The 23870-nt window shown below is 41.5% G+C and overlaps 1 protein-coding gene across 1 annotated transcript in view; it reads left to right on the forward strand.

Annotated features, from left to right (window-relative positions):
- Positions 1 to 23870, forward strand: part of SPON1 (spondin 1) — a 256540-nt gene that overhangs the window by 111211 nt on the left and 121459 nt on the right. The window contains exon 5 of the mRNA XM_059136775.1: positions 355 to 477. Coding sequence (XP_058992758.1) covers positions 355 to 477 — 123 coding nt within the window. The remainder of the gene's footprint in view (positions 1 to 354; positions 478 to 23870) is intronic.

Here is a 23870-nt window from a genome sequence, read left to right on the forward strand (position 1 = left end):
ACATGCATATTCCTCTTAAAATCTAGTAGAAAAATCCTATTGTGGAAAAAAAGGATAACTGAGTCAATTTTATCCCTGGTTTCCAAACTATTCAGCCTTATTGGTCCCATGGGTCTCCTCACATTGGTAGAGCAAAAGTTCTGAGTCTTTTTTATTGGCAGAATATAATTACCATACTTAGAGGTATATAAAAATCCTTTACAGCCCAAGTACTGACCTGGTTCTGGGTGTTGTTAATCAGTGGAAACCACACCTCATCTTTTCTCAAGCATTGAAGACAGGACAGGACCAAGAGAGTGCTGCCTTATGAGTGACCCACATTGGTTTCCTAACTTAGTGATTTCCCTGTTTCAGATTCCATGTTTGATGGGGTAACTGATAAACCCATCTTAGACTGCTGTGCCTGTGGAACTGCCAAGTACAGACTCACATTTTATGGGAATTGGTCCGAGAAGACGCACCCAAAGGATTACCCTCGTGAGTAGAATAGCCACTTCATTGATTGGGGGAAGGTGCGCGGTGAAGTTCTGTCTGGTTGTGGGGTACACCAGCCGAAGTAGGTTGGGTCTGTTTGCTTTTAACAGCTGACTCACAAAATACTCATTCCCAGGAAGTGAAAGTCATCAAGATAAGCAGATACAATACTGGTATGCTTTGAGCTTTTGTTAGGTAGCGTTGTTCTAATCTGTGATTTAAAAAAATATTCCTAAGTTCATGCTGCTTCTCTTCAGGTCAAGCATTTGGTAACCTTGGTCCCCCTAAGGAGGCCGTATCTGTGAATCACACAGTAGATCTATCTGCTGGAAATAGGTGACAAGAGGGGGCTGCTCTTGACTCCACAGATCAAGGTCAACAAACATTCAACACCCTCAACCATAATGTTGGTAATCGATCTGTACACACTTTCCCTACAAATTCCAGATACCATCTTAGAATCCTTCAGGACTCCATGCTCCAGATAGCCGATACCAATCCATGGGAGTTGTTAGGAAGCCCCAAACTTCCTAATTTTGAGTAGATCCTTAATCAGGACCCTAGAAATTCCCTTTTATCATACCATAGTCTCAAAAAATGCCTAGCATATGCCAGGCACCATGCTAAGCTCTAGTGATATAATAGTGAGCAAAAAAAGACGTAACCCACATTCTCATACAACTCAGAGATTCATGGGGAGACAGGCATTTATCAAATATTCATACACAAAAATGTGAAAATTCTAACAATGAGTAGTGGACCTACTGTATTCCGAGCATTTTTACATGTTATGTCATTTAATCCTCAAAATGTGGATGAGCTCACTGAATATCAGAGAGATGTCATGATTTGCCCCTAGTCAGACATGAGTAGTGAATCCAAGATTTGAAAAGGGATTTGTCTGGTTCCTTGTCCTGCCTTTCGGTTGGCTACCTTTAAGACCCAGTAATGCTCATACTCTCTAACTGTGGGTGGTGGGATGTTGGTGTGTGGCACTGAACATGATTTTTCTGTTCGTTTTCTCTTTTATTCTTGTTCATTTCACTTTGGAGTTGCCACAGCTGGGAAAGACGAGCAGAATTAGGAGGAGATTAAAAGACGGATTTGGGTCAGCCCCCCAAAAAAGGGGGAGCAAAGGGTATGTGGTTGGGACTTATGAAGACCTGGTCCAGACCGGAGCCTCCACGGTTCCCAGGCAGCCCACCCAGCGGGGACTTGGCAGATCAAGAGCTCTATTGTTTAATTTTACCCACATTGTAATCAAGACTTGGGATCTTAGAAGCATCTTACTAGTTCATTCTTCTCATTCTGGGATTCAGTTTGATTTGCTTCAGCTGGTGTGGGAGACCTGCATGAACAAAGCTGGACTCTTTGCCCTGGGGTTGGGGTACACTTGGCACAAGGATGATGGAAAAAAAAATGTCCTCCAGTGCCTCCAGTCCCTCCAGTCCACTAACCCAAAGGAAATAAAATGTTAGGGGCCCATTACTCATCTTCCATAATCCTAAGGAGCTTCTTGTGCTGTTCTGTTCTGACACTGTTATTCCCCAGAATTTGAAAAAAAAAAAAAAAAAATCACTGTTTCTGGGTCTGTGAGTCAAATCAAGTACAAATCTGTACAGAATTTCTGTGGAATTGTTGGGAGTTTCTTAATAAAGCAGACGTGAGCTCTAGATCCCCCCAGGATTGTTCCATTGTCAGATGTCAGTGTGTCTTAATTTTGGGTTGGAAAAATTTAGTCACTATGTACAAAGGAGTGTTTATCACATTGGACTGTAATTATTTCTTAAGGAATCTATCTTCTTCATCAGGCAGAGGAGTCCTCCAGGACAAAAGCCGTAACACACTCATCTTTTATTCTCAATGCCTTGGAAGTGCCTGATGCCTTTCCAAGTATTATATACTGATTGTTGAACCAGAGTAGCAGTCACTGAGACCTAGGAGGCAGATTTCTAGCTCCCGTCGAGTCACCATGGCCAATACTGCTGAGCGATTATAGGCCAGACCCTCCTTAGAGGGAAAGGTGCTCAGGACTGGAGTCAAATGGAAGGGCACAGAGAAGGTCTAATAAGGACTGTGAAAATTCAATGCTGCTGGAAGTGATTTCTACAAATCTTAAGTAATAGATGACTTTCCCTTTGGTGCTCCAGGCATGATCTTGTCTCGATAACCAACCCTTGCCATGAAGCCCAGTTAAGCCATGATGCTTCCCAACCATGGTGCAAATCGATAAATGTCATGTCCCGCTCCCCTTTATTATTACTCATCCCAAATACCACTTTGTCCTCAAGGATCTCAGGGGAGCAACTCTCAAGCTTTATAATTTCAAGATGTTTTTTGCATACTGAAAAATTATTGAGAATTCAAACATCCTTTTGCTTATATGGGTTGTACCTATCCAAATTCAATGTGTCAAAAATTGCAGATGTTTTAAAATACTACTTATTAATTCATTTAAAAAGTAGCATATAATGAATTAGCAATGATAAACTCATTACATATTAACATATTTTATGAAAATGACTATATTGTCTAAAACAAAAGAAATTTAGTGAAGGACCCTCGTTGTTTTACATTTTTACAAATCTCTTTAATATCTGACTTAATTAGAAGACATCTAGATTCTTATATTTGCCTCTGCATTCAATCTGTTTTGGTATGTTTTTTTGGTTGAAGTGTAAAGAAATTCTATCTCAGATATGTAATTGGAAAAGGAAGAATATTTTAATAACTTCTTCATTAATTACAGATAATCTTCTTTGATACTATATCAAAACCCTACAAAGGGTAGTTTCTTTTTTTTTTTTTTTAAGATTTTATTTATTTGAGAGGGAGAGAGAGAGAGAGCAGAGGGCACAAGCAGGCAGAGGGAGAGGGAGAAGTGGACTCCCCACAGGGCAGGGAGCTGATTTGGAGCTCCATCCCAGGACCCTGGGATCAAGACCTGAACTGAAGGGAGATGTTTAACCCACTGAGCCACCCAAGCATCCCTACAAAGGGTAGTTTCTTAAAGGATAATTACAGTGTAGAACATGAAACCATATTAGTGAACTTGTACTCTGTTACATTAAAATGCATTGCTTTACTTTGCACTTGGAATGAATCTTTTACAAATAAATGATTTTGTGACATCATACATTGGTCATTTGGAAAACACTGGTTTACCAAGTTACACAGGTGTTTCAAATATAGAGACATTTCATTATACAATATCAAAAATCACATTCATTAATATCACTTCTAATCTCATTAGAAATGTGTTTAAGAGGGGCACCTGAGTGGCTCAGTGGGTTAAGCCTCTGCCTTCGGCTCAGGTCATGACTTCAGGGTCCTGGGATCGAGCCCTGCATTGAGCCCCTCATCAGGCTCTCTGCTCAGCAGGGAGCCCGCTTTCCCCTCTCTCTCTGCTTGCCTCTCTGCCTACTTGTGATCTGTCAAATAAATAAATAAAATCTTAAAAAAAAAAAAGAAATGTGTTTAAGTATTGGAAAGCTACCAGATTCATAATGACAGATAAAAGTTTTCCAAAATTCTTTTCTTTTTAGGATTTTATTTATTTATTTGACAAGAGACAGCCAGAGAGGGAGCACAGTTATGGGGGAGTGGGAGGGGGGAAGCAGGCTTCCTGCCATCTTTTCTACTGGACTATGTTATTTAAAAATTACTGGTTATTAAATCTAATCACATAAAAGACCACCACTCGGGGCGCCTGGGTGGCTCAGTGGTTTGGGCTGCTGCCTTTGGCTCGGGTCATGATCTCAGGGTCCTGGGATTGAGCCCCGCATCGGGCTCCCTGCTCCGCAGGAAGCCTGCTTCCCTCTCTCTCTCTCTCTCTGCCTGCCTCTCTGCCTACTTGTGATCTCTGTCTGTCAAATAAAAAAAAAAATTAAAAAAAATAAAAAAGACCACCACTCTGAGTCTCGGCAACAGCTCTTGTTTCTTCATATGTTCATCCACACGCACAGTTGCACATTTGGAAACACTGCATCCTACTTTGTATCCTCCCCACTGAGCAGGGAGCCCCATATAGGATCCCAGGACCCCGGGATCACGACTTGAACTGAAAGCAGACGCTTAATGACAGAGCCACCCAGGCGCTGCAAGTTTTCCAAAATTCTAAGTTTTGCTTGAAAGTTTGAATTTTCTCCTTGGCAACACATCCTGTCCGTTGTTTTCCTTGAAATGACAGGCTCACTTCATTTTTGAGAAAATGTCTACCACATTCTCCAGTCTGAATAGCCATAATTTGTCTGTCATTGGTTCTTTCAAGTAAAAATGATATTTATGAAAATAAAAGTGTCCAGTCCAGCTTGCAAGAGCATTTACTCAAGACCAGCATTGCATCCCAGTATATAGGGAAGTGTTTCGTGGATGTTCCCCAGTTAGTCACACAGAATGGGAGAAAACCATGTACTCAGATGTACAGAGACTAATAGATAACATTAATAATTTTTATTGTTTCATCAAAAACATTCCAAAGTGAAGCTGACTCTTTACATTGTTCACGGCCATTCCTGGCAGTGACTGTGGATGCCGTTCGAGGCCCCTGCTTGGATGGGCACTAAGTGACAGTGGTTCACACGGTACCACTCTGACACCACCAGGGTGAATGCCAACATGTGGCAAATGTCTTGGTATCATTGTGAAAATAGTTTTCTCCTCACAGACTCCTGCAAGGGCTCCCTTTCTTAGAGAACAGGGGACTCTGCATCCACCACAGCCCCCTCCCTGGAAGAGGCTAGGTGTGGCGAAATCAGGAAGGCCAGGGGAAGGCCCAGACTGGCATCCCCTCTCCATTGTAATGCCATAAACCTCTGCTGGCCATCTGGAAATCGTGAAATCCTTTTAAAACACCCTCAACTGGGTTGTTTCTAGAAATCCATTTTGAGGCTGGATCATGCAAGTTCTACCTCCTAATTTTATAAGTGAAAAAAAATGTGAAACACAAAGGACTCAGATCACATAACCAGAGAGTTTCAGAAACAAAATCAAAGCTCAACTCTCTTGATTCTCTTTTGCCTTCTTCTGGGGGCTGTCACAAGGCAGTCTTCTCTCCTCTGCAGTGAAATTAAATGTCTTCTACACAAAGCATCTTTTCAGCATCTGCTGTACCAATGTGGACTCAGCCGATACTAAATTCCAAACAGCTTTGCCCCACTGTACAAAGACCTCCTCTACAGATCCTAACTTAGAAGTCAGAAAGGGAAGGTCTGGATTCACTGAGCCTGAACAGACTTCCAGAGCCCTGGAGTGTTAGAAGTGCCAGCAAGCTCCCCCAGTGTCTGTCCTCAGCAGTCTTTAGTACCCAGCAGTGGTCCAAGAACAGGCGTAAAAAACATGGCGACCACGCAGGGTCAGCTCAGGGACGTCCCAGGGTTTGCACACATGCTCTGTCTTTGCCAGGGGACTGGGACTTGCCTAACAGATGCTGAGTCACTTTGCTCACTTACTCTGAACATGCCTTCTAGATTTGTTTGCTCTTTTTTTTTGTTCTTAAGGTTTTAAGGCTTTATTTATTCATTAGAGAGAGAGAGAGCATGAGCGGGGGTGGGGGTGGGCATAGGGAGAGGGAGAAACAGACTCCCTGCTGAGCAGGGAACCCCACGCGGGACTCGATCTCGGGACCTGGAGATCATGACCTGAGCCGAAGGCAGATGCTTAATCATCTGCGGCACCCAGGCGTCCCAAGCTCCTAGGTTTTTTGACGGATGCCTCCACCCTATAGAGACTCTGTAATGTACCTTGACGAAGTAAATTGCACAATGCTCCCCATTTTTGATATGGTTATCAGTTTTAATGCTGTTTAACAAATACATATTGGCGAAAGGAACTTTTTCTGGAAGCCAATTATTTTTGTTTCATTTGAGGACACATCGCCTAAAATATAAACATGGCCACTGGGAAAAACACCCTACAGTATCAAAGCTTTTACAGTGAAACTTGGCCATCTTTTCCACTGGGCCATGTTATTTAAAAATTACTAGTTATTAAATCTAATCACATAAAAGACCCCCACTCTGACTCTCGGCAACAGCTCTCATTTCTTCCTATTTTCATCCACATACACAGTTGCACATTTGGAAACATTGCATCCTACTTTGTGCATTTGGTTTTGTTTCCGTAGTCGTAATTTGTTATACCAGCTTGCTCTAAACCACTTATCTAACTGTTCTTTTATTGCACATCAAGGTGATGTCAGGCCTTTTGCTAACATGGAAAGCACTACAACAAAAAAGCTTTTTTAAAAAAAGATTATTTATTTGAGAGAGAGAAAGAGAGGAAGGGGAAAGGAGGAAGAGACTCCTCCAGCAGATTCCCTGCTGGGCGTGGAGCCCCACACGGGGCTTGATCCCACAACCCTGAGATCATGACCTGAGCCAAAATCAAGAGTTGGCCACTTACTGACTGAGCCACCCAGGCGGCCCAAAAAAAAACAAAACAAAAAAACAAACAAAAAAACTGCAGTGAAGTATTCTTCTTCCCTTTGTTCTTCCTTTAAATCATTTCCTTGAAATAATTTCCTAAGAGCCAGACAGCCCGATCAAAAAATGTGTGCTTTTTTACGGGCTCTTACGACATTTTGCCAGATTACTCTCCAAAATATTTCTATCCATTCACCATGTTACCAATAATGAATAAATAGATCTCTTTCCCCCAGCCTTCTCAGCATTTAACTTAACGTTTTCTGTTTGGGTTTTGGCAATTAATGGTTATAAAAAATTAATCTCATTATTTTAAATTGGCATTGGTTTAATGACTTACACATTTGAATCTTTCCTCGAGTTTATTGCATTTGCCTTTAAAACCCCTACGGCACTGACAAGCATCGAGCCTGCTTTTGCTCAGTATCTCCTCAGGGATCAGCTCATTGTCTGATACTTTGAAAGCCTCTAATGAATGAATGAATGAGATGCAGTTACAAAATGAGCAAGAAAGAGGGTGGAGAGAGATGAGTGAAGCCGCTGAAGAGATTGGGGCAGGAGAGAGAGGACCTGATAGGGCTGCTAAGTGGGGAGCAGATTGGATGGTTCTGGCAATAATTGGGAAGGTCGGTGAGGAGGCCATTACAGTGATGGCGCTAGCTCGGACTAAGGCGGTGGGTGTGTGATGGAGTGGATGGATGGACTGGAGATAGCTTTCAGAGGTAGCTTCTGTCACGCATTAGATGCGGAGGAGTGACAGAGAAAAGCATCAGAGCCGACAAGCACTCTTGCTTCTTAAAATATTCCTCGATATTATTGTCTCTCTGTTTTTGCAAGTGATCATGAAATCATTTTATCAAATTCTGTAAAGGATCCTGTCAGAATTTTAAATGGGATTGCACTAAATCCCTCAATTACTTTTGGAAGAACTGTTAACTAAATTAATAGTATTGAGCTTGCTGGGTTTCTTCCCATTTATGGTAAAGATAAACGTGTGGGTTTCCGCAGCCCACCACCTAGAACGGTGATGAGTCACAGGTGGACCATAGGCCTTTTCTCCCCATCTAACTTCAGAAACAAAATGAAACATTCGGCAAACAATAATCCCACTCCTTCCCACCTTCACAGGGAAATCCCTCTCCAAGTTGAGTAATTGTGCCCAGCAGCGCCCCCCAGTGGTGCCACCTCCAGGCTGCGTATGAATAGAGCTGTGATTGGGAATTCAGAGTTTGGTCCAGAGAGTGTGCCTCAGCATCCACAGTGTCAGTGTCCGAAAGAGCAAAAGAGAAAGGATTAAAGAGCTTCTTTCCCCTTTTTCCCCTATCTTCTCTCCATCCCTCTGGGAAGCCTTGCGGCAACAACTCACTGTGTTATGCACCGGCAGTGGGGAAGGAAAGTCTGTTCACCTGGTCTTCCCCTTAAACATGCCAGGCTGAATGCAAGCATGAATTGCTGATCTTTCCTCCAATCTCATAAAGATAGCACTAGAAGAATAAAAAATAAACTCACAAAGACAAGAAAAAAGGAAAGAAGGCCCCGCCCTTTCAGAGAGATTGCCAGCAGTATCTGGGGAGCTGGAGAGGTAGGAGCTCTGAGCAGAGCAAAGAATGCAGAATCCTCCATAGGTAAGAGCCCAGCCCGCCGTTTGCACCGACCCCGGGAATAGGCTCAGGACCCAGGTATTCAGCACAGAGGATGAGAAAAGCCTCCCGTCCGGAAATTTTAGAATAATGAGGATAGGGACAACCCAAAAAGCATCCAGAGAAACAGACAACAAAGACTCAGACCTCTTCAGAACCACACCAAAGCCACCACACAGTGGTGCAGTGTCAAATTTCAAACTCGTGGTTATAAATTCTGGGGGGCTGGGGGGACCCTTTTTGCTCAGCCTGGAGACCAGGCTAAGACAGAGCAGCTCTGGTGTTGTCTTCATGTGCTGCCTGGGTTTCTTCATAGATCGCTTTATCACTGAAGTTTCTTTCTTTTGTTTTGGTGAGAGAGTATGTAATAGAATGGTTCTGCTTTTTTGTGTGTTTACAGAATTTGTTTTGGTTTTTTCATGACCTCATATATGTTTAGCCTTTTCTCTCATTCCACACAGGTGTTGAGGGATGTGTTACTTACTTCACAGCACACAAGCATTCTTGGTCCATTCAGTGCCCTTTTGGCTTTATTTGCTTTTCGTAATATTCCATGTTCCCCACATTGGACGACTGTCATATTCAAATCATTCCGCCATCTTGTTTTATGTTTGCTGATTTTAATTTCTTTTTGTTTCTTCCTCTCTTCCTCTTTGTTTTTTTTTTTTTTTAAACCACTTCTTTTCTTTCCGTTGCCTGCATTAAGTTTTCTTCTGCTGGTTTAGGCAATATTTGATCTATGTTGTTGTTCTTGTGGTGGTTGCCTCTAATTTAAAACACATACTTGGGTTGATTTATCTGTATTGATTTCATAAACATTTCAATATTTGTCTTCCTCTGAACAAAACAAGAATGTTAGTGTATTCTCAAATTCCTTTGTTGTCTACCGCCCCTCGACCCAAATACACGTTCATGTTGGTTGTTTTCGAAGTGAGTCTTTGATCTCCTGTGTATTTGAGTGTCTCTGGTAGCTCCATGGGTCTGTGTTTCTGAAGTTCCCCAGGGTTGAACTCAGAGGAGCGAGGCGTAGGTGCTACCAAGATTGTTTGTTTACAGTGTTCAATCCATTTTTTTTTTTTAAAGATTTTATTTATTTATTTGTCAGAGAGAGAGTGAGTGAGAGCGAGCACAGGCAGACAGAGTGGAAGGCAGAGGCAGAGGGAGAAGCAGGCTCTCTGCGGAGCAAGGAGCCCGATGTGGGACTCGATCCCAGGACGCTGGGATCATGACCTGAGCCAAAGGCAGCTGCTTAACCAACTGAGCCACCCAGGCGTCCCGTGTTCAATCCATTTAATTCTTGGCAGTATCTATACTTATTACTGTATGATGGTAAGTTTAATTGTGTTTATTCAGGCTCTATTACTTGATCATTTCTTCTTGATTTTTCATGTTCTGATAATGGGGTATTAACACCTTGATCTAAAACTGTGTACTTCTCATTTCTTTTTGATGTTTAACAGATTGTTTTCCATTTGTCACTATGTCTTTGGAACCTATAGCTTCAAAGCATTATATCCTCATGATTAACTCTGACTTTCAACATCGCATAATTAACATAATTAGCTGGCTTTAATAACTTTTGCCTTAAATACTGTCGTGTCTGAAACCTCACCTGCTTTTTCTTCCCTTTAATTAATTTCCCTTTTCAGTGTTTTTTTAAATTTATTTTTTTTTTATTGTTAGGCTCTCTATGCCTTTTAAAGATTTTCCAGTAAATTATTGCATTCATCCCATTGGAAGGACTTGTGGGGTTTTGTTTTGTTTTGTTTCTTTTTTGGTTTCAATTTTTTTTTTTTTAAAGATTTTATTTAGTTATTTGACAGGCAGAGATCACAAGTAGGCAGAGAGAGGAGAGGAAGCAGGCTCCCCGCGGAGCAGAGAGCCCGATGCGGGGCTCGATCCCGGAACACTGGGATCACGACCTGAGCCGAAGGCAGAGGCTTAACCCACGGAGCCACCCAGGCGCCCCATTTGGTTTCAATTTTTTTATTTGTTCTGTTTTGTTTCTCGACATGATTATGTAGACTTACACTTATTTTAAGCTCAGTCCTAGACAGTTTATGTTCTGCCAGTCCACTTATTTATCTCTATTATTATTGTTAATTTGTTTTCTTATTTCTAGATTTTCTTTGGTATTACATAGGCAACAAGCACGTATCTGGCTTTGGTTTTGCTTATTTTTATTTCATTTGGCAGAAATCTTAAATCAACTAGCTGTCAATTTAAAACGTACAACAAGAATATTACTTCTACATTATCAATAGACCCCTGTCTTATCAGGATATCATCTTTTAATTCACTCTTGTGAGAAACCTTTGCTGGCTTTTTGTTTTTCTCAACTTTCTTTCTTCTGTTCTCCACTTACCCCTCAGTTCATTTCTTTTTATCCATTTTAACAATTCTTCTCATTCCCAACTCCCATCAGTGCTTCTCTGTTATTGTACTGACCTCTTCAATAAAGATATACTGATTCAGAGGGGTTTTTTTTTACTATTTTTAACAGCATCATTTTTTTTTATCAGGTCTTTTAAGATCAGATTTCTTTTTGAAATAAACTTGGAATCCAACACTTGCCCATTAGTGGGTGATTGAACTTCTTAAGCCTGAAATTCTGTGTGAGTCTTGCATTTGGCTAACAACTCAACTGGGTAAAAGCCCAAATTATACAGTTTTTTACTCTGACTATGGTTTACCCATGGCTTTCCATTTTAGTGGGAAAATAAACCTAGTCCTTATTCACTTATGGCTTATAGTCCTTTGCATGAAATCTATAACCTAGCTCTGTACACAGTGCTTTCTTCTTCTCCTGCGGCTAAAATATTTGATGATGCCCGCTATTCTAAAAGAGATCTTTAATAGGGCTTTATGTATACCTTCAGCTATTTTATTAGTGTTGACATTATTCTTCAAGGTCATCTGTTGTTGTTTTTTTTTCTAATCTTTGATTTGTTGTTGTTTATTGTTTGTGCAGTCATTCCCCAGATCTATTCAGAGCATCTCCTATGTGTCGGCGGCATGTCAGTTCATTCCTGTTTATTCTCTTTGTTTCCTCAGGAACTGTGTGCTCTGCATTGTTTCCCCTGGTTCATTTCTCTTTCTCTGGTTAGTTTCCTGTAGCATCCCGTCCGTCCCTGGACCTGTGTTATCATTGTTGGCGCCTGCCCACTCCTTCCTCCCATAATGAGCTCTCCTGAAATAGGTATATTTAAAAAATAGATTCCAGCGCTTCTCTAACTTCTGTTCTTGTTCTCGTTTTGTTCCATGGTTTACTGCTTCCCTCCCTCACCCCCATCCTGTACCCAGCTTTTTTTTTTTTTTTAAGATTTTATTTATTAGAGAGAGAGAGATCACAAGTAGAGAGGCAGACAGAGAGAGAAGGAAGCAGGCTCCCTGCCGAGCAATGACCCCGATGTAGGGCTCGATCCCAGGACCCTGGGATCATGACCTGAGCTGAAGGCAGACGCTTAATGACTGAGCCACCCAGGCACCCCTGTACCCAGCTTCTTAATTCAGAGTTCTTCTCTTATACTGCCAAACATTTATAATAGTTCAAAATCATTTTTCCCCCTTTTACTCATCTTTTTTTTCCTCGAGTGATGATTATGATTGCTATTCCCAAAACCTTTGTGGCAGACTATTTTATTGGCATTTAAATGGGACTTGAAATGGGAAGGTTCTGGCCTCTCGGGCTGCCTCCCTCCTCAAGGTCCGCAAACTATTTCTCAAGCATACCCTTTCTTAAATAAGAGACGCCCTTTTTGGACTGACCATTTAGTATAAATTATAAGGTATTACTCCCCTTGTATCTGTCAAGGTACAGCCTCATTACTGCCAATAGGGGTAAATTAATTTATTGATGACTTATTTGCCATTCACTCCTGCGGGTCGGCAACTCAGAGAGCACGTGGCTCCTGCCTCTCATTCATGTAGCTTCAAGGGCCACCTGTTTGGAACTGATTTGAGGAGAAAGAAAGGTTGGATTCATTGGCAAGTCATGGATCAGTTATTATGTAAGTTCTAATGCCACCAGTTCCCCTGGCAAAATGGATGTGATTAACATTTAAGTATGACACCAGCCCATGCATTTTTCATGCAGTATTTCCTTCAGACTTGTTTGCCAGTACCTGTGCGGGGACTCCAAGAAACGCCTACTTTAATCATAAAGACTTGATTTTCCCTTTGCATGAAAATACCCGGAACTCTGAAAAGCTTTATGAAACTGAAGGAGAGGGAATATACAAAGCCCATTAAACCCGAGCATTGAGTACGGTTACCCAGGAATTTGCACACAAAACTTGGCTGTAGCGAATGGCATTTATGTACTTAAGTTTTCCAAACAGCAAGTTGAAAAACCTACCCTCAAGAATTGTTTATGCTGAGAAAGGGAAGACTATTGATAATCACGAGTGGAGTTTCTGCAAAGGTCTGTGCCAGGCACTACAGTGCTGGCAACCGTCCCTCCCAATTTGCAAGAACTCTCCTGTTTGGGGCTGGAAGGGAAGCATGAGGACAAAGAAATACTTGCAGCTTTTGCCCAGCCTCAGTTAAATTTCAGAGCAAAGAACAAACACGAAACAGGACAAAGGATATAGGAAATCACAGCACAAGCAGCCCTGCCTTATTTTTAGTAAAAAGGATTAGTAAGGGCCGCCCTGCAGCAAAGCGGATTGCTAGGGATCAGGGAGTAGGATGGTTGTAATCTCTTTACTAGACCGCTGAGTTGATTGATTAAATTAAAAGTTATGAGTCAAATGCTCCCCCAGAACATCTTGGAACCTTTCAATCTCTACGTATTCATGTGATCCTAATGACCTTCGGTTGGAAGGGAGAAGTGTGTGCTACCTGTAGGGAACCCGTGAAGAAAGCCTTGCGAGCAAGCTAACCCTTTTCACAACCGCCAGCAAGAGTTTAATTAAACTCTCTAACCTAATCAGCTTGGTTCAATTTAAGAGCAACGTGTGCCGTGCTTTCCTTGCACATGGAGTGTCCCAGGGTCCTGCAGCTCGAGTGGAAGAACAATGAAAAGCAGAAGGCTTTCTCTCCACATCTGGCTCCTTGAAATGGGGCTAAGAGGCTTTCTGGAGGCTTTTGCTGACTGGGTAGTGTTTACAGATGTGAGTGGCTTTCTGTCATTGAATGCAAATTGTGTTTGCTTTGTGGTGCCCACCCTGGGAAAAGCAAGAAGAAGAAGAGGAATACTGTTCCTTTATCCGCCCACCCACATTGACATTCAGGGCACAGTCTTTTTAGGTTTATTGGGTCCCTAAGCAACCTTTGAAGAGAGCTGTCCATCTGTCTGGCTGTTCCTCCTGCAGCAGACATGGATTCATTTGGCTTTGCTTTTCAAGTTTCTGGTTCCATCTTGGGTCCATTGACTGGATTTTTAGGTAAACATTTCTTGCCTGCAGACCTAAGTGTTTCCCCAGCTCCTAGGCTAATTCTGCCTCCCTCTTAAACTTTGATCTGTATTCTGAAGGCAAGCTCATCAGAAAAGATGTGAAGGCTAAAAACCAGAAAAATAAGCTAAAGCAGGAGGTGGGAGAGAGCTGTTTCTTGCTGGAATAGTGAAGCTTAGCCCCAAATATAAGAACGATGTGAGAGCTGAAAGCACATTTCTGTGGTGAGAGAAACCCTGAGCAAGGTTTCTCTTGCCACAAAGATTGGCCAGTGGTGAGTGCTGTCCTAAAAAGCCGTGTATGCAACGTAGAGTCTGAACCATTGTGGACCTGGAAATCAGATCCCACTTGAAGTTCCTGCATCTGACACTCACTTACGGAGCCTTATGAAAGTTGCTTAACCTCTCTGTGCCTACGTTTGCTCGTTTGTAAAGCAGGGAGAATCAGAGCACCTACCCCATGAAACTATTTTGAAATGGGCCAGGGCTCAAATCTAAGCTCCTCTCTTCACTAGCTATAGGACCTTGGAAGAGATACGAGCTGACCTTTTGGGCTCTGATTTTATGTAGTAAAGCCAAAATCTACATCACTGGATTATTAATATTCTTACAACTCTTAAAACAGGCTTGGTGTATAGTGGAAGCTCACAAAGTGTTAGCCATTGTCAATTTTAAATAAGATAACTCTTAAGTGTTTTTTTGTTTTTTTTTTTTGCTATTGTTGTTTTTTGTTGCTGTTTTGTGTTTTTATGTGGGGGTTTTTTGTTTTGTTTTGTTTTGTTTTGCTGTTTGACAGAACCAGATACACAGCAAGTTCTGTGTTAACTGTGGCTATAATGTGCTTATTTCTAACCTGTCATTATTCCCACCCACATTCTCAACCTTTACATAAGGATTTATTGGCTCTGATCTCATGTTGAAATCTTGGACAAATCCTCTCATCTGACTGGCTTCCATCACTGGGTGAGAATTTTCCTGAAGTTTCTACCTGGCTCCTAAATTTCCTCCACGTCCCAGGGGAGACAGGGCTGAGTTCCAGGTACATTTTATCGTCCCTAACCTTATGAATACCGAATACGAAGAAGATGAATAGCCCCAAATTTAAAATGCAAAGATAGCTTTAAAAAGATCTCCTGCGGTGGTAGACAGAGTTTGCATCTGTGACAGTTGTCCCCACTCAGAAAGGAATTTAATAACAAATACAACATACATTTCACAATCAGCCAGGCAAACACATGGAACTAGTCAGCTCATCTTGATTACAAGTTAGTATTTACTGACTTGTATTTTTGTAAATAAGCTAAGGGAAGTAAACAGACTTTGAGATTTATGTGTTCTGTGATTTCTGTTGATGAAGATTGGTTTTACTTGGTTTCTCTCCCCTCTCCCCACCTCCCCCTATAAGCACATAAAAAATTCTTAGGTGGGATTTGCCTCTTAAGTATCCAGGGACCTGAACAGCGCCCAACTAGAGAACAAAGCTAGAGCAAAGCTAGAATAAGATAAGGAGACCAACTTAGCTGTTGAGCACAAAGGCTTCTGGGGTCTGCACCATCCCCTGTCATGAAGTCAAGGAAATGTCACATCGGATGGAATCTAGACCCTTTCTAAAAATCTACCTTAGTTAAGTGCATCCCACTTCCTTTAATCCAGGAGACCTGGAAAAGTCTCTTACCTCCTCAATGTGGTGGCAGGCAATTATAATTAGCATCTTTATGGTACTATGTATATCAGAGAGAACATTGGACAAACTTTCTATCTGATCCTTTTCCTCACCTTATCTCTCCTCTTTGCCTTTTCCCCACCTTCTACAATGGTTTTATGCTCAATCCTTGGAGGAGATGGTTGGGACCATCACCGCATCTCCAGTTTCAACACAGCATCTGATCTAGAATTAGTGCTCAATACATGTGATTCCATGGGCTTACTGCAAAAATCTTCTTCATTAAAAAAATATATTTAACTACTTAAGACAATTCTAGGAAGGGAGAATATATATGTTTTAAAAATCTTAATAAATTTACTCAGATCATATGCGCAGAACTCTACTGAAGCTAACAGCATTTATGTGCTTACAGTTTTCCAAACAATGAGTTGAAAATATACCCTGAAGAATTGTTTATGCCAAATAAGGCTGAGTATTCATGGTCATGACTGAAATGGCTGCGTGTTTTCTGCCAGCCACTGCATTCCTGCCAAACATCCTCCCAATTTGCAAGGATTCTTGGGTTTCACGATGGAAATAAAGCAGTAAAGTGCCTCATCAACCCAACTGACATGGGTCTTATTCTTCATTAGTACGTACTTCGGCTACCCTGAGCAGAGCAGCCTCCTAACTCTTGGAAATGTTTATTTAGGTTGACAAAGTGACATGGATTTTCAACGGAAGAGCATGGAAACAAGTTAACAGAATTGTGATGTCGATTTGGGTTGTGAACACACAACACTTGGAAAGTAGCTCTTGCTGCTTCCATGCCAGAGGCACCAACTGAGAGGTTGTCGGCCAGAGACTTCCATCAGCCAAAGCAAGAAACCAGTTCCCCATCCTGGGAGCCAATGCACCAAACCTTGCAGGGGGTTGGGGGAGGGGACGGGGAGGACAAAACCCAGAAACTGGCAGACCAAAGTCTTAGATTTGCTAATCAAAGCTACTAGGGGGCATATGCTTGAAGAATAACTCACAACAACCAACAATGGAGCACTTATAGGCAAAAACACTCCTTGAAAGTGAGCCTGCTGAAGACCCTCAGCCCTGTTTTCAGATTCAGCGCAGCCCCCCAGCATTCTGGCACGAGGGATTCTCCTCATTTGGAAGAATTTTGCAGGAGTTAAGCTATCCATCATTGACCCAATTCTAACAAATCCGTGACGTGTAATAGCAGAGTGTGGTCTCTGGAACCAGACTAAATCCTGCCTCCACCACTTACTGTCCGTGAGATGTTAGGCACGCCCCTTCATTAACCTCTCTGTACCTCACTTTTCTTATCCATAAAGTGGGAATGATGATAATACTACCTTCACAGGACTCTTGTGAGGATGTTAGAAGAGCCTGGCATCTATGAAGTGTTCTATAATTGTAAGCTACTATTAGAATTCATTCTGTGGGATCCACCTCTTTCCTTGAACTCCAGTTCTCATAATTGGATCTCAATCTTTACAGCATTCATTGATGCCATAGATATTTAGGAACTGCCTACCATCTGGCTGACCTTGTCCTTAAGGTTGCGTTGTTCCCTGGTGAGACCCATGTAGGAGCCCTCTTTGCCTCACCAAGGATGAGGTCCTTCCCTTGCTCCTGGAATTCTGCCTCTTAGAGCAGCCAGACTGGCCTGATTGATGCCCAGTGTCCCTGGTCTCTTTTAATATTGGGGCTCCCCCACCTACCTACTCATCTCCACAGTCTCTCTTTCTCATCTCTAAGGTCACTGCCTGGTCTGGTCTTGATTCTGGCAGCACCCTTGAAATTTGTTCAAGCAATGAATAAATTATTCAAAGCTCTATTCCCCTCCAAGGAAGAACTAGGAAGCCAGACCTTATCAAGCCAAAGGAATTCCTGCTGCCCCTTTACTGCAATAATTTAATCTCTAAAAAGTTGGGGGAAAAAACCCCAAAACTAAGGAAATAGCCCTCTAATCATAAACGATTCCTCTTCATCAAAAGAAAACAGACTTTTCCTGCTTAGAATTGCATGAGCAGAACTCTTCCCTTTCACCAGAGCTCCAGGGAATAATAGGCCACCAGCTGCCACCTTGGGCTGCAGGTTTCGGGAACTTGGAAAGGGAATTTTCCATCCTGATTATTGCCTTTGCAGTGTTCTCAGCTGCCAGCACATGGTGGTGGGCGTTGGTATGAGCCAACTTTTGTGTTCCTAAATAATAAGGCTGAGATGCTGTCCTCCTTTGCTATAGAACCCTGGACACCCAGCAAGCTGCCAACCGGACACCCATCTTTCAACCAACTCTCCTACTTTACCTACTATGTGCAGGGCTTTAAAAAAATAAGTCACCTTTTTATATATCTTTAAAAACATTGGAAGGGAAGCTACCTCTCAAGGCAAAACTAAGAAAGTTCTGATACTACCAAAGCAGAAGAGACTTGACCAAGGTCACATGCCTCGGGAGAGGGTAATCCAGGATTTCATTACATGAGCCTGGGTTAAAAGGCTAATTCTTTGGGGTACCTGGGTGGCTCAGTGATTAAGTGTCTGCCTTCAGCTTTAGGTCATGATCCCAGGGTCCTGGGATCAAGCACCACATTGGGTTCCCTGCTTAGCAGAAAACCTGCTTCTCCCTCTCCCATTCCCCCTGCTTGTGTTCCCTCTCCCACTTTGTCTCTTTCTGTCAAATAAATAAATAAAATGTTAAAAAAAAAAAAAAAGACTAATTTTTCAGCAGCGTTAAATTTACTGAGACTTAACCAGCCTAATCTCTTGCTCCTCTGTAACTGGTTTTTTTTTTTTTTTTTTGGCTTCACACCCATCTTATTTTCTCGGACTGCACTCTGCTTACTGTGACCTCTGGGCCTTTGCACTGGCCATTTTTTGTGTTTGCAACATTTCATCCAGCCCCTTCCTTGTTCTTTTGCTCTCAGCTTAAACCCCACTGCCTTGGAGGGACTTTTCCAATTTCCCAGTCTGGATTAGCAGCTGTCCCTTTCCTGCTCTAGCCTCGTGGTCATCCTATCGTGTCACCTTCCATGCTGCGTTGCAATTGCCTGTTCACATGTTTGATCCCTCTAATATCCTAAGACAGGGCAGGACTCTAGTTTGGTTTGGCTTAGAATCCCCAGGACCCAGGATTCAGAGCGTAACACATGACCAGTGAGTATTTATTGAATTAAGAGGAAAAAAGCTCCCTTTCTACCAAGCTGCCTCCCTGAAAGATCAAATCCCAAAATAAAGATACCAGCTTTGCAATTCTTGGCTAATGGCTCCATGCAGGCTGAGCTCCTGCCCAGAGCACCTGACCTCTGATTCTTAAAATGTTCTGAGGTAAGCTTTGAGTTCCCACCTCTACCTCTTACAAGCTCACAGCTCGTCCCTGTCATTTCCCTATCACCACTCCCATTACGTGAGATTAAATTTTTCATTCCAATACAATGTGGCTCAAGCCTAGGGTAGACCAAAGCACGCCTTTAGAGACCAGGAAAGAAAGCCAACACTGCTTCTACCTTCACATTCTCCTTTTTAAAAGTGAACTTTTAATAGAAGCATACATACATACATACAGAAAAGAGGGTACATCCTAAGCGTACAGCCCACAATTTCCCATTCATTTGAACACATGCATGTTAGCAACTCCAGAAGCCTCCTTTTGTCCCTTCCAGTGAGTGCTCCCCCACAAAGGGCAGCCACCATCTTAACTTCTATCATAGGTCCAGTTTGCCTGTTTTTAAACTTTTTATAACTGGAATTTCATAGCATGCACTCTTTCGTGTTTGGCTTCTTCTGTTCAGCTTTATGGTTTGTGAAATTCATCCATGTGACAATGCATAATTTTGGCTTGTTCTTTCTCATAACTGTATAATGTTTCACCACACGAATATACCACGTTTATTTCTTCCATCCTATAATGGATGAACATTGGGGTTGTTTCCAACATGGAGTTATTTTGAATAGTGCTGTCCAAACATTCATGTGCATGCGTTCTGCTAAATACATGTATGTGTTTCTGTTCTTCATCTACTAGGAGCAGAATTGCTGGGTCATTAGATATGTAGCCTAGTTGTAGCAAAGATTGTTAAACAGTTTTCCACAGCTAGAGAAATCTGGGCATCTACATCTTGCCAACACTTGATATTGTTGATCTTTTCATTTTAGCTACCTGGTATGTGTGCCGTCGTATCACATAGTGATTGTAATTTGAATTTCTTTGTTTTTGACTAGCATGTTGTAATTGGTCATTTGGATAAATCTAAAGTGCCTATCAGTCCTTTGACCATTGTTTCTATGGAGTTGTCTGCCTTTTTCTTGTAGCAGTTCTTTTTATATTCTAAATATGAGTCCTTAGTAAACTACATGTATTCCAAATATCTTCTCCTGTTCTGTGGGTTGCCCTGTCACTCTTCTGATGAAGAGAATGTTTTAATTTGAACATAAGCCAAATGATCTTTTTTCTTCATGGTTAGCACTTTTTGTATCTCTCTCTCTTTTTTTTTTAGATTTTATTTGTTTATTTGACAGACAGAGATCACAAGTAGACAGAGAGGCAGGCAGAGAGAGAGAGAAGCAGGCTCCCTGCTGAGCAGAGAGCTCGATGCAGGACTCAATCCCAGGACCCTGAGACCACGACCCGAGCCGAAGGCAGCGGCCCAACCCAATGAGCCACCCAGGCACCCTTTTTGTGTCTCTTTTAAGAAATCTGTGCTTCCCCCACAGTTATAAAGAATTTGTTCTATATTGGCTTCTAAAAGTTTTATTGCTTCTACCCTCCATATCTAGGTGCTGACTTGATCTGCAATTGAAATCATGTACGGTGTGAGATAGGGGTCAAGATAGTTTTGGGTTTTTTTTTGTTTTTTTTTTTTAAAGATTTTATTTATTTATTTGACAGAGAGAAATCACAAGTAGACGGAGAGGCAGGCAGAGAGAGAGAGAGAGAGGGAAGCAGGCTCCCTGCCGAGCAGAGAGCCCGATGCGGGACTCGATCCCAGGAGCCTGAGACCATGACCTGAGCCGAAGGCAGCGGCTTAACCCACTGAGCCACCCAGGCGCCCTTGTTTTTGTTTTTGTTCGCTAGAATCATTTATTGGGATGCCTATCCTTTCCCTTCTACATTAGTGTTGCCTTTGTTGTGTATTAAGTGACTATATGTCTGTGGGTCTATTTCTGGACTCCGTATTTTGTCATCTGTTTCATTAGTCTATTTGTCTATTCTTCAAATCTGGGAACATTAGTTCTCTATTCTTCTTCAAGATTATTTTGACCCTTCTTAGTCCTTTACATTTCTGCATAAATTTTAATATCATGATCTCAATTTTCATTTTTAAAAAACCCACTAGTATTTTTACTGAGATTATGTTGAACTTACAAACAAAGTAGGGGAGATTTGACAACTTTACGTTATTGACTCTTCTAATCAACAAGTATCTTCTATCACTCCATTTATTTAGGTTTACTCTCTTTTCACTCAATAATGTTTTATGGATTTCTGTGGAGAAGAAATCTTCATTTTTCACTGGATTTATTCCTAGATACTATATATTTAATACTTAGCAAGTAATAGCATTTTAAAATTTCATTTTTTGTCACTGGTATGTAGAAATGATATTGATTCTTTCATATTGACTTAGTATTCAGAGACCTTGTTAAATGGATGTATTAATTATATTAGTTTATTTATAAATTATTTTGGTTTTTGTTTTTAAAGATTTAATTTATTTCTTTGAGAGAGAAAGGGCAAGAGAGAGGAAGCACAAGCAGGATAAAGGGCAGAGGGATAAGGAGGCTCCCCACTAAGCAGGGAGCCTGATGTGGAGCCTTGATCCTGGGACTGCAGGATCATGACCCGAGCAGAAGGCAGATGCTTAACTAACTGAGCCACCCAGGTGCCCCTATATATAAATTATTTTGGAATTTTTACATACATCATTATATCTTTTGCCAACAATACCCTTCCAATCCTTATGCCTTCTATTTCTCTTTATTGCCTTGTTTCCCTGGCTAAAAGCTAGTAATAGTGGGCATTCTTGCCTTCTTCCCAATCTTAAGGGGAAAGCTTTTAATATCTCATTTTAAGAATGATTTTTCTATGGTTTTTTATAGATTTTTTTTGTCATGTAAGGAAATTTCCATTGTATTCTTAGTTTGCTAAGTATTTTTTTAATCATGAATGGGTATTGAATACAATCAAATACTTATTCTGTATCTATGAAGATATACATATAATTTTTCCTTTTTTCTGTTAATGTGATAAATCATATTGATTGAATTTTGATTGTTAAACCACTCTTGTATTCTTGGAATAAACTCTGCATGGTTGTGATATGGCTTAACCAGATAGAGGGTTTGTTAATATTTTGTTTGAGATTTCTATATCTTCGGTCACAAAAGATACTGGGTTTCTTTCTTCACTCCCCCTTCGATTCTGAGGTAGAATTTTTACCCCAGCCTGACTCCCCTTTTATCCTATATATAGACTTGCTTCAATAGGCTTTGCTTCTATTATTAGCTTAACAAACTTCCCCCTACGTCCTCTATCTTCTCTCTCACTGGCAGAGCAAAAAATCCTCCCCAGAGACAAAGCAATCACGAGCCAAATGCTGGTTCAACCACTCACTGACAATGTGTTCACTGACAAGTTACAGATCTTCTTGGAGCCTGTTTCCTCATCAATGAAATGGGATTGAAAAGTAGATTGGAGGGGCGCCTGGGTGGCTCAGTGGGTTAGGGCCTCTGCCTTCGGCTCTGGTCATGAACCCAGGGTCCTGGAATCGAGCCCCGCATCGGGCTCTCTGCACAGCAGGGAGCTTGCTTACACCCCTCTCTCTCTCTGCCTGCTAATGATCTCTGTCTGTCAAATAAATAAATAAAAATATTAAAAAAAATAAAAGTAGATTGGACAATAACATACAAAAGCACCTGGTAACGGCGCATACTCAGGAGTTCCTATTTCTCACTACGTCTTCTATCTACTACGTAAAACCTTTAAAATACATAACAGCATTGGCTGACTTATTTATGGAGTTTAGCTAGCAGATAAGATTCAAACCTGCAAATGAACTAATGGGGAGGAGAGAAGTCCATTCTTTTTGTTGAATTCTAAAACACAAAGCCATTATTTACTGTTCCTGCTAAGTTTTTAAATACGAGCTCCTAGATTTTTTTAAATTAGATAAACATTGCTGGAATTTATCATCCAAAGTACTATGGTTCCTTCCCTAAGGCTTCAAACTTGGGTATTAATGGTGTATTAAACATTTGGAAGTTGTCTAGAAATATGGCCTCTCTCCCATATAGAACAGTATTTATGTAGAAAAGTCAGCTTGGAAGGATACTTTTAAATAAAGTTTCTCTTTCTAAAAATATAACTGTGATGCTATTTGTCAGTACACAATAAACCTATAACTAGCCTCTAGAGTAGCAACAGGGATGGGTTTGGAGGTGCTCTCAGATAATGTTTTTTGCCTCTGAGGTGAGAATCAGATAACTGGCTAGATTTTAGAGATAGCCAAATAGACCAGGAGTTCAGAAGTTCAGAAAAACTGGGCTGGGAAGACTGAGTATCCAAAAAGGCAGAAATTCGTAAACATCGAGAGTCACTACTTTCTTTGTTGTCTGGAACATTGGACAGGGACCACCCTACTTATCCCCTGGCATCCCCACCCCAAGAGCTGATTCTGGTGATAGCCATGATATTCTGGTGACATCAGAATGACCTCCTACCTAAATCTGGACTTGACTTAGGCTTTCTACTCCATTGGAGTAGAAGGGACATGGCCTTAAGTTTGACAGACCTGATGAGAATTTCAGCTCTGCCACTTACTTGCAGCTCAGTTACATCCTCTGTAACATGGGGATGGTAACTGACCCACCTAGGAGGACCATTGTGAGAATGGAAGGGTTACCTAATGCCTATGGAGTGCCTGTTGCAGGGTATGTGCTCAATAAATGGTAATGATTGTAGTGATGATGATATTTGTTGTGATAACAGTCAACAATTATGATGACAGGAACCATAGAATCAACACCCACAGCTTTGGGGGGAGGGGTGCTGAAGGATCATTTGTATTCTATAAGATTACTCTGCTTCCAGAAACAGGAAGGGTAGCCCCAGCTGGCTCTTGCTTAATCTCCAGACTATGATTTTATGGATTTCTGGGCCCGTATGCATGATCTTGGTTGAATGAGCTATGTTGAATTTTCCCAAAAGCAGAGCCTCAGGAAAGGACTTGGGTGCAGGTGGTTTATGTAGAAGGTTGTCCAGGAAACAGGAGTGAAGG

The sequence above is a fragment of the Mustela lutreola genome, chromosome 1 (genome assembly GCF_030435805.1).
Source record: "Mustela lutreola isolate mMusLut2 chromosome 1, mMusLut2.pri, whole genome shotgun sequence".
Taxonomy (NCBI): Eukaryota; Metazoa; Chordata; class Mammalia; order Carnivora; family Mustelidae; genus Mustela; species Mustela lutreola.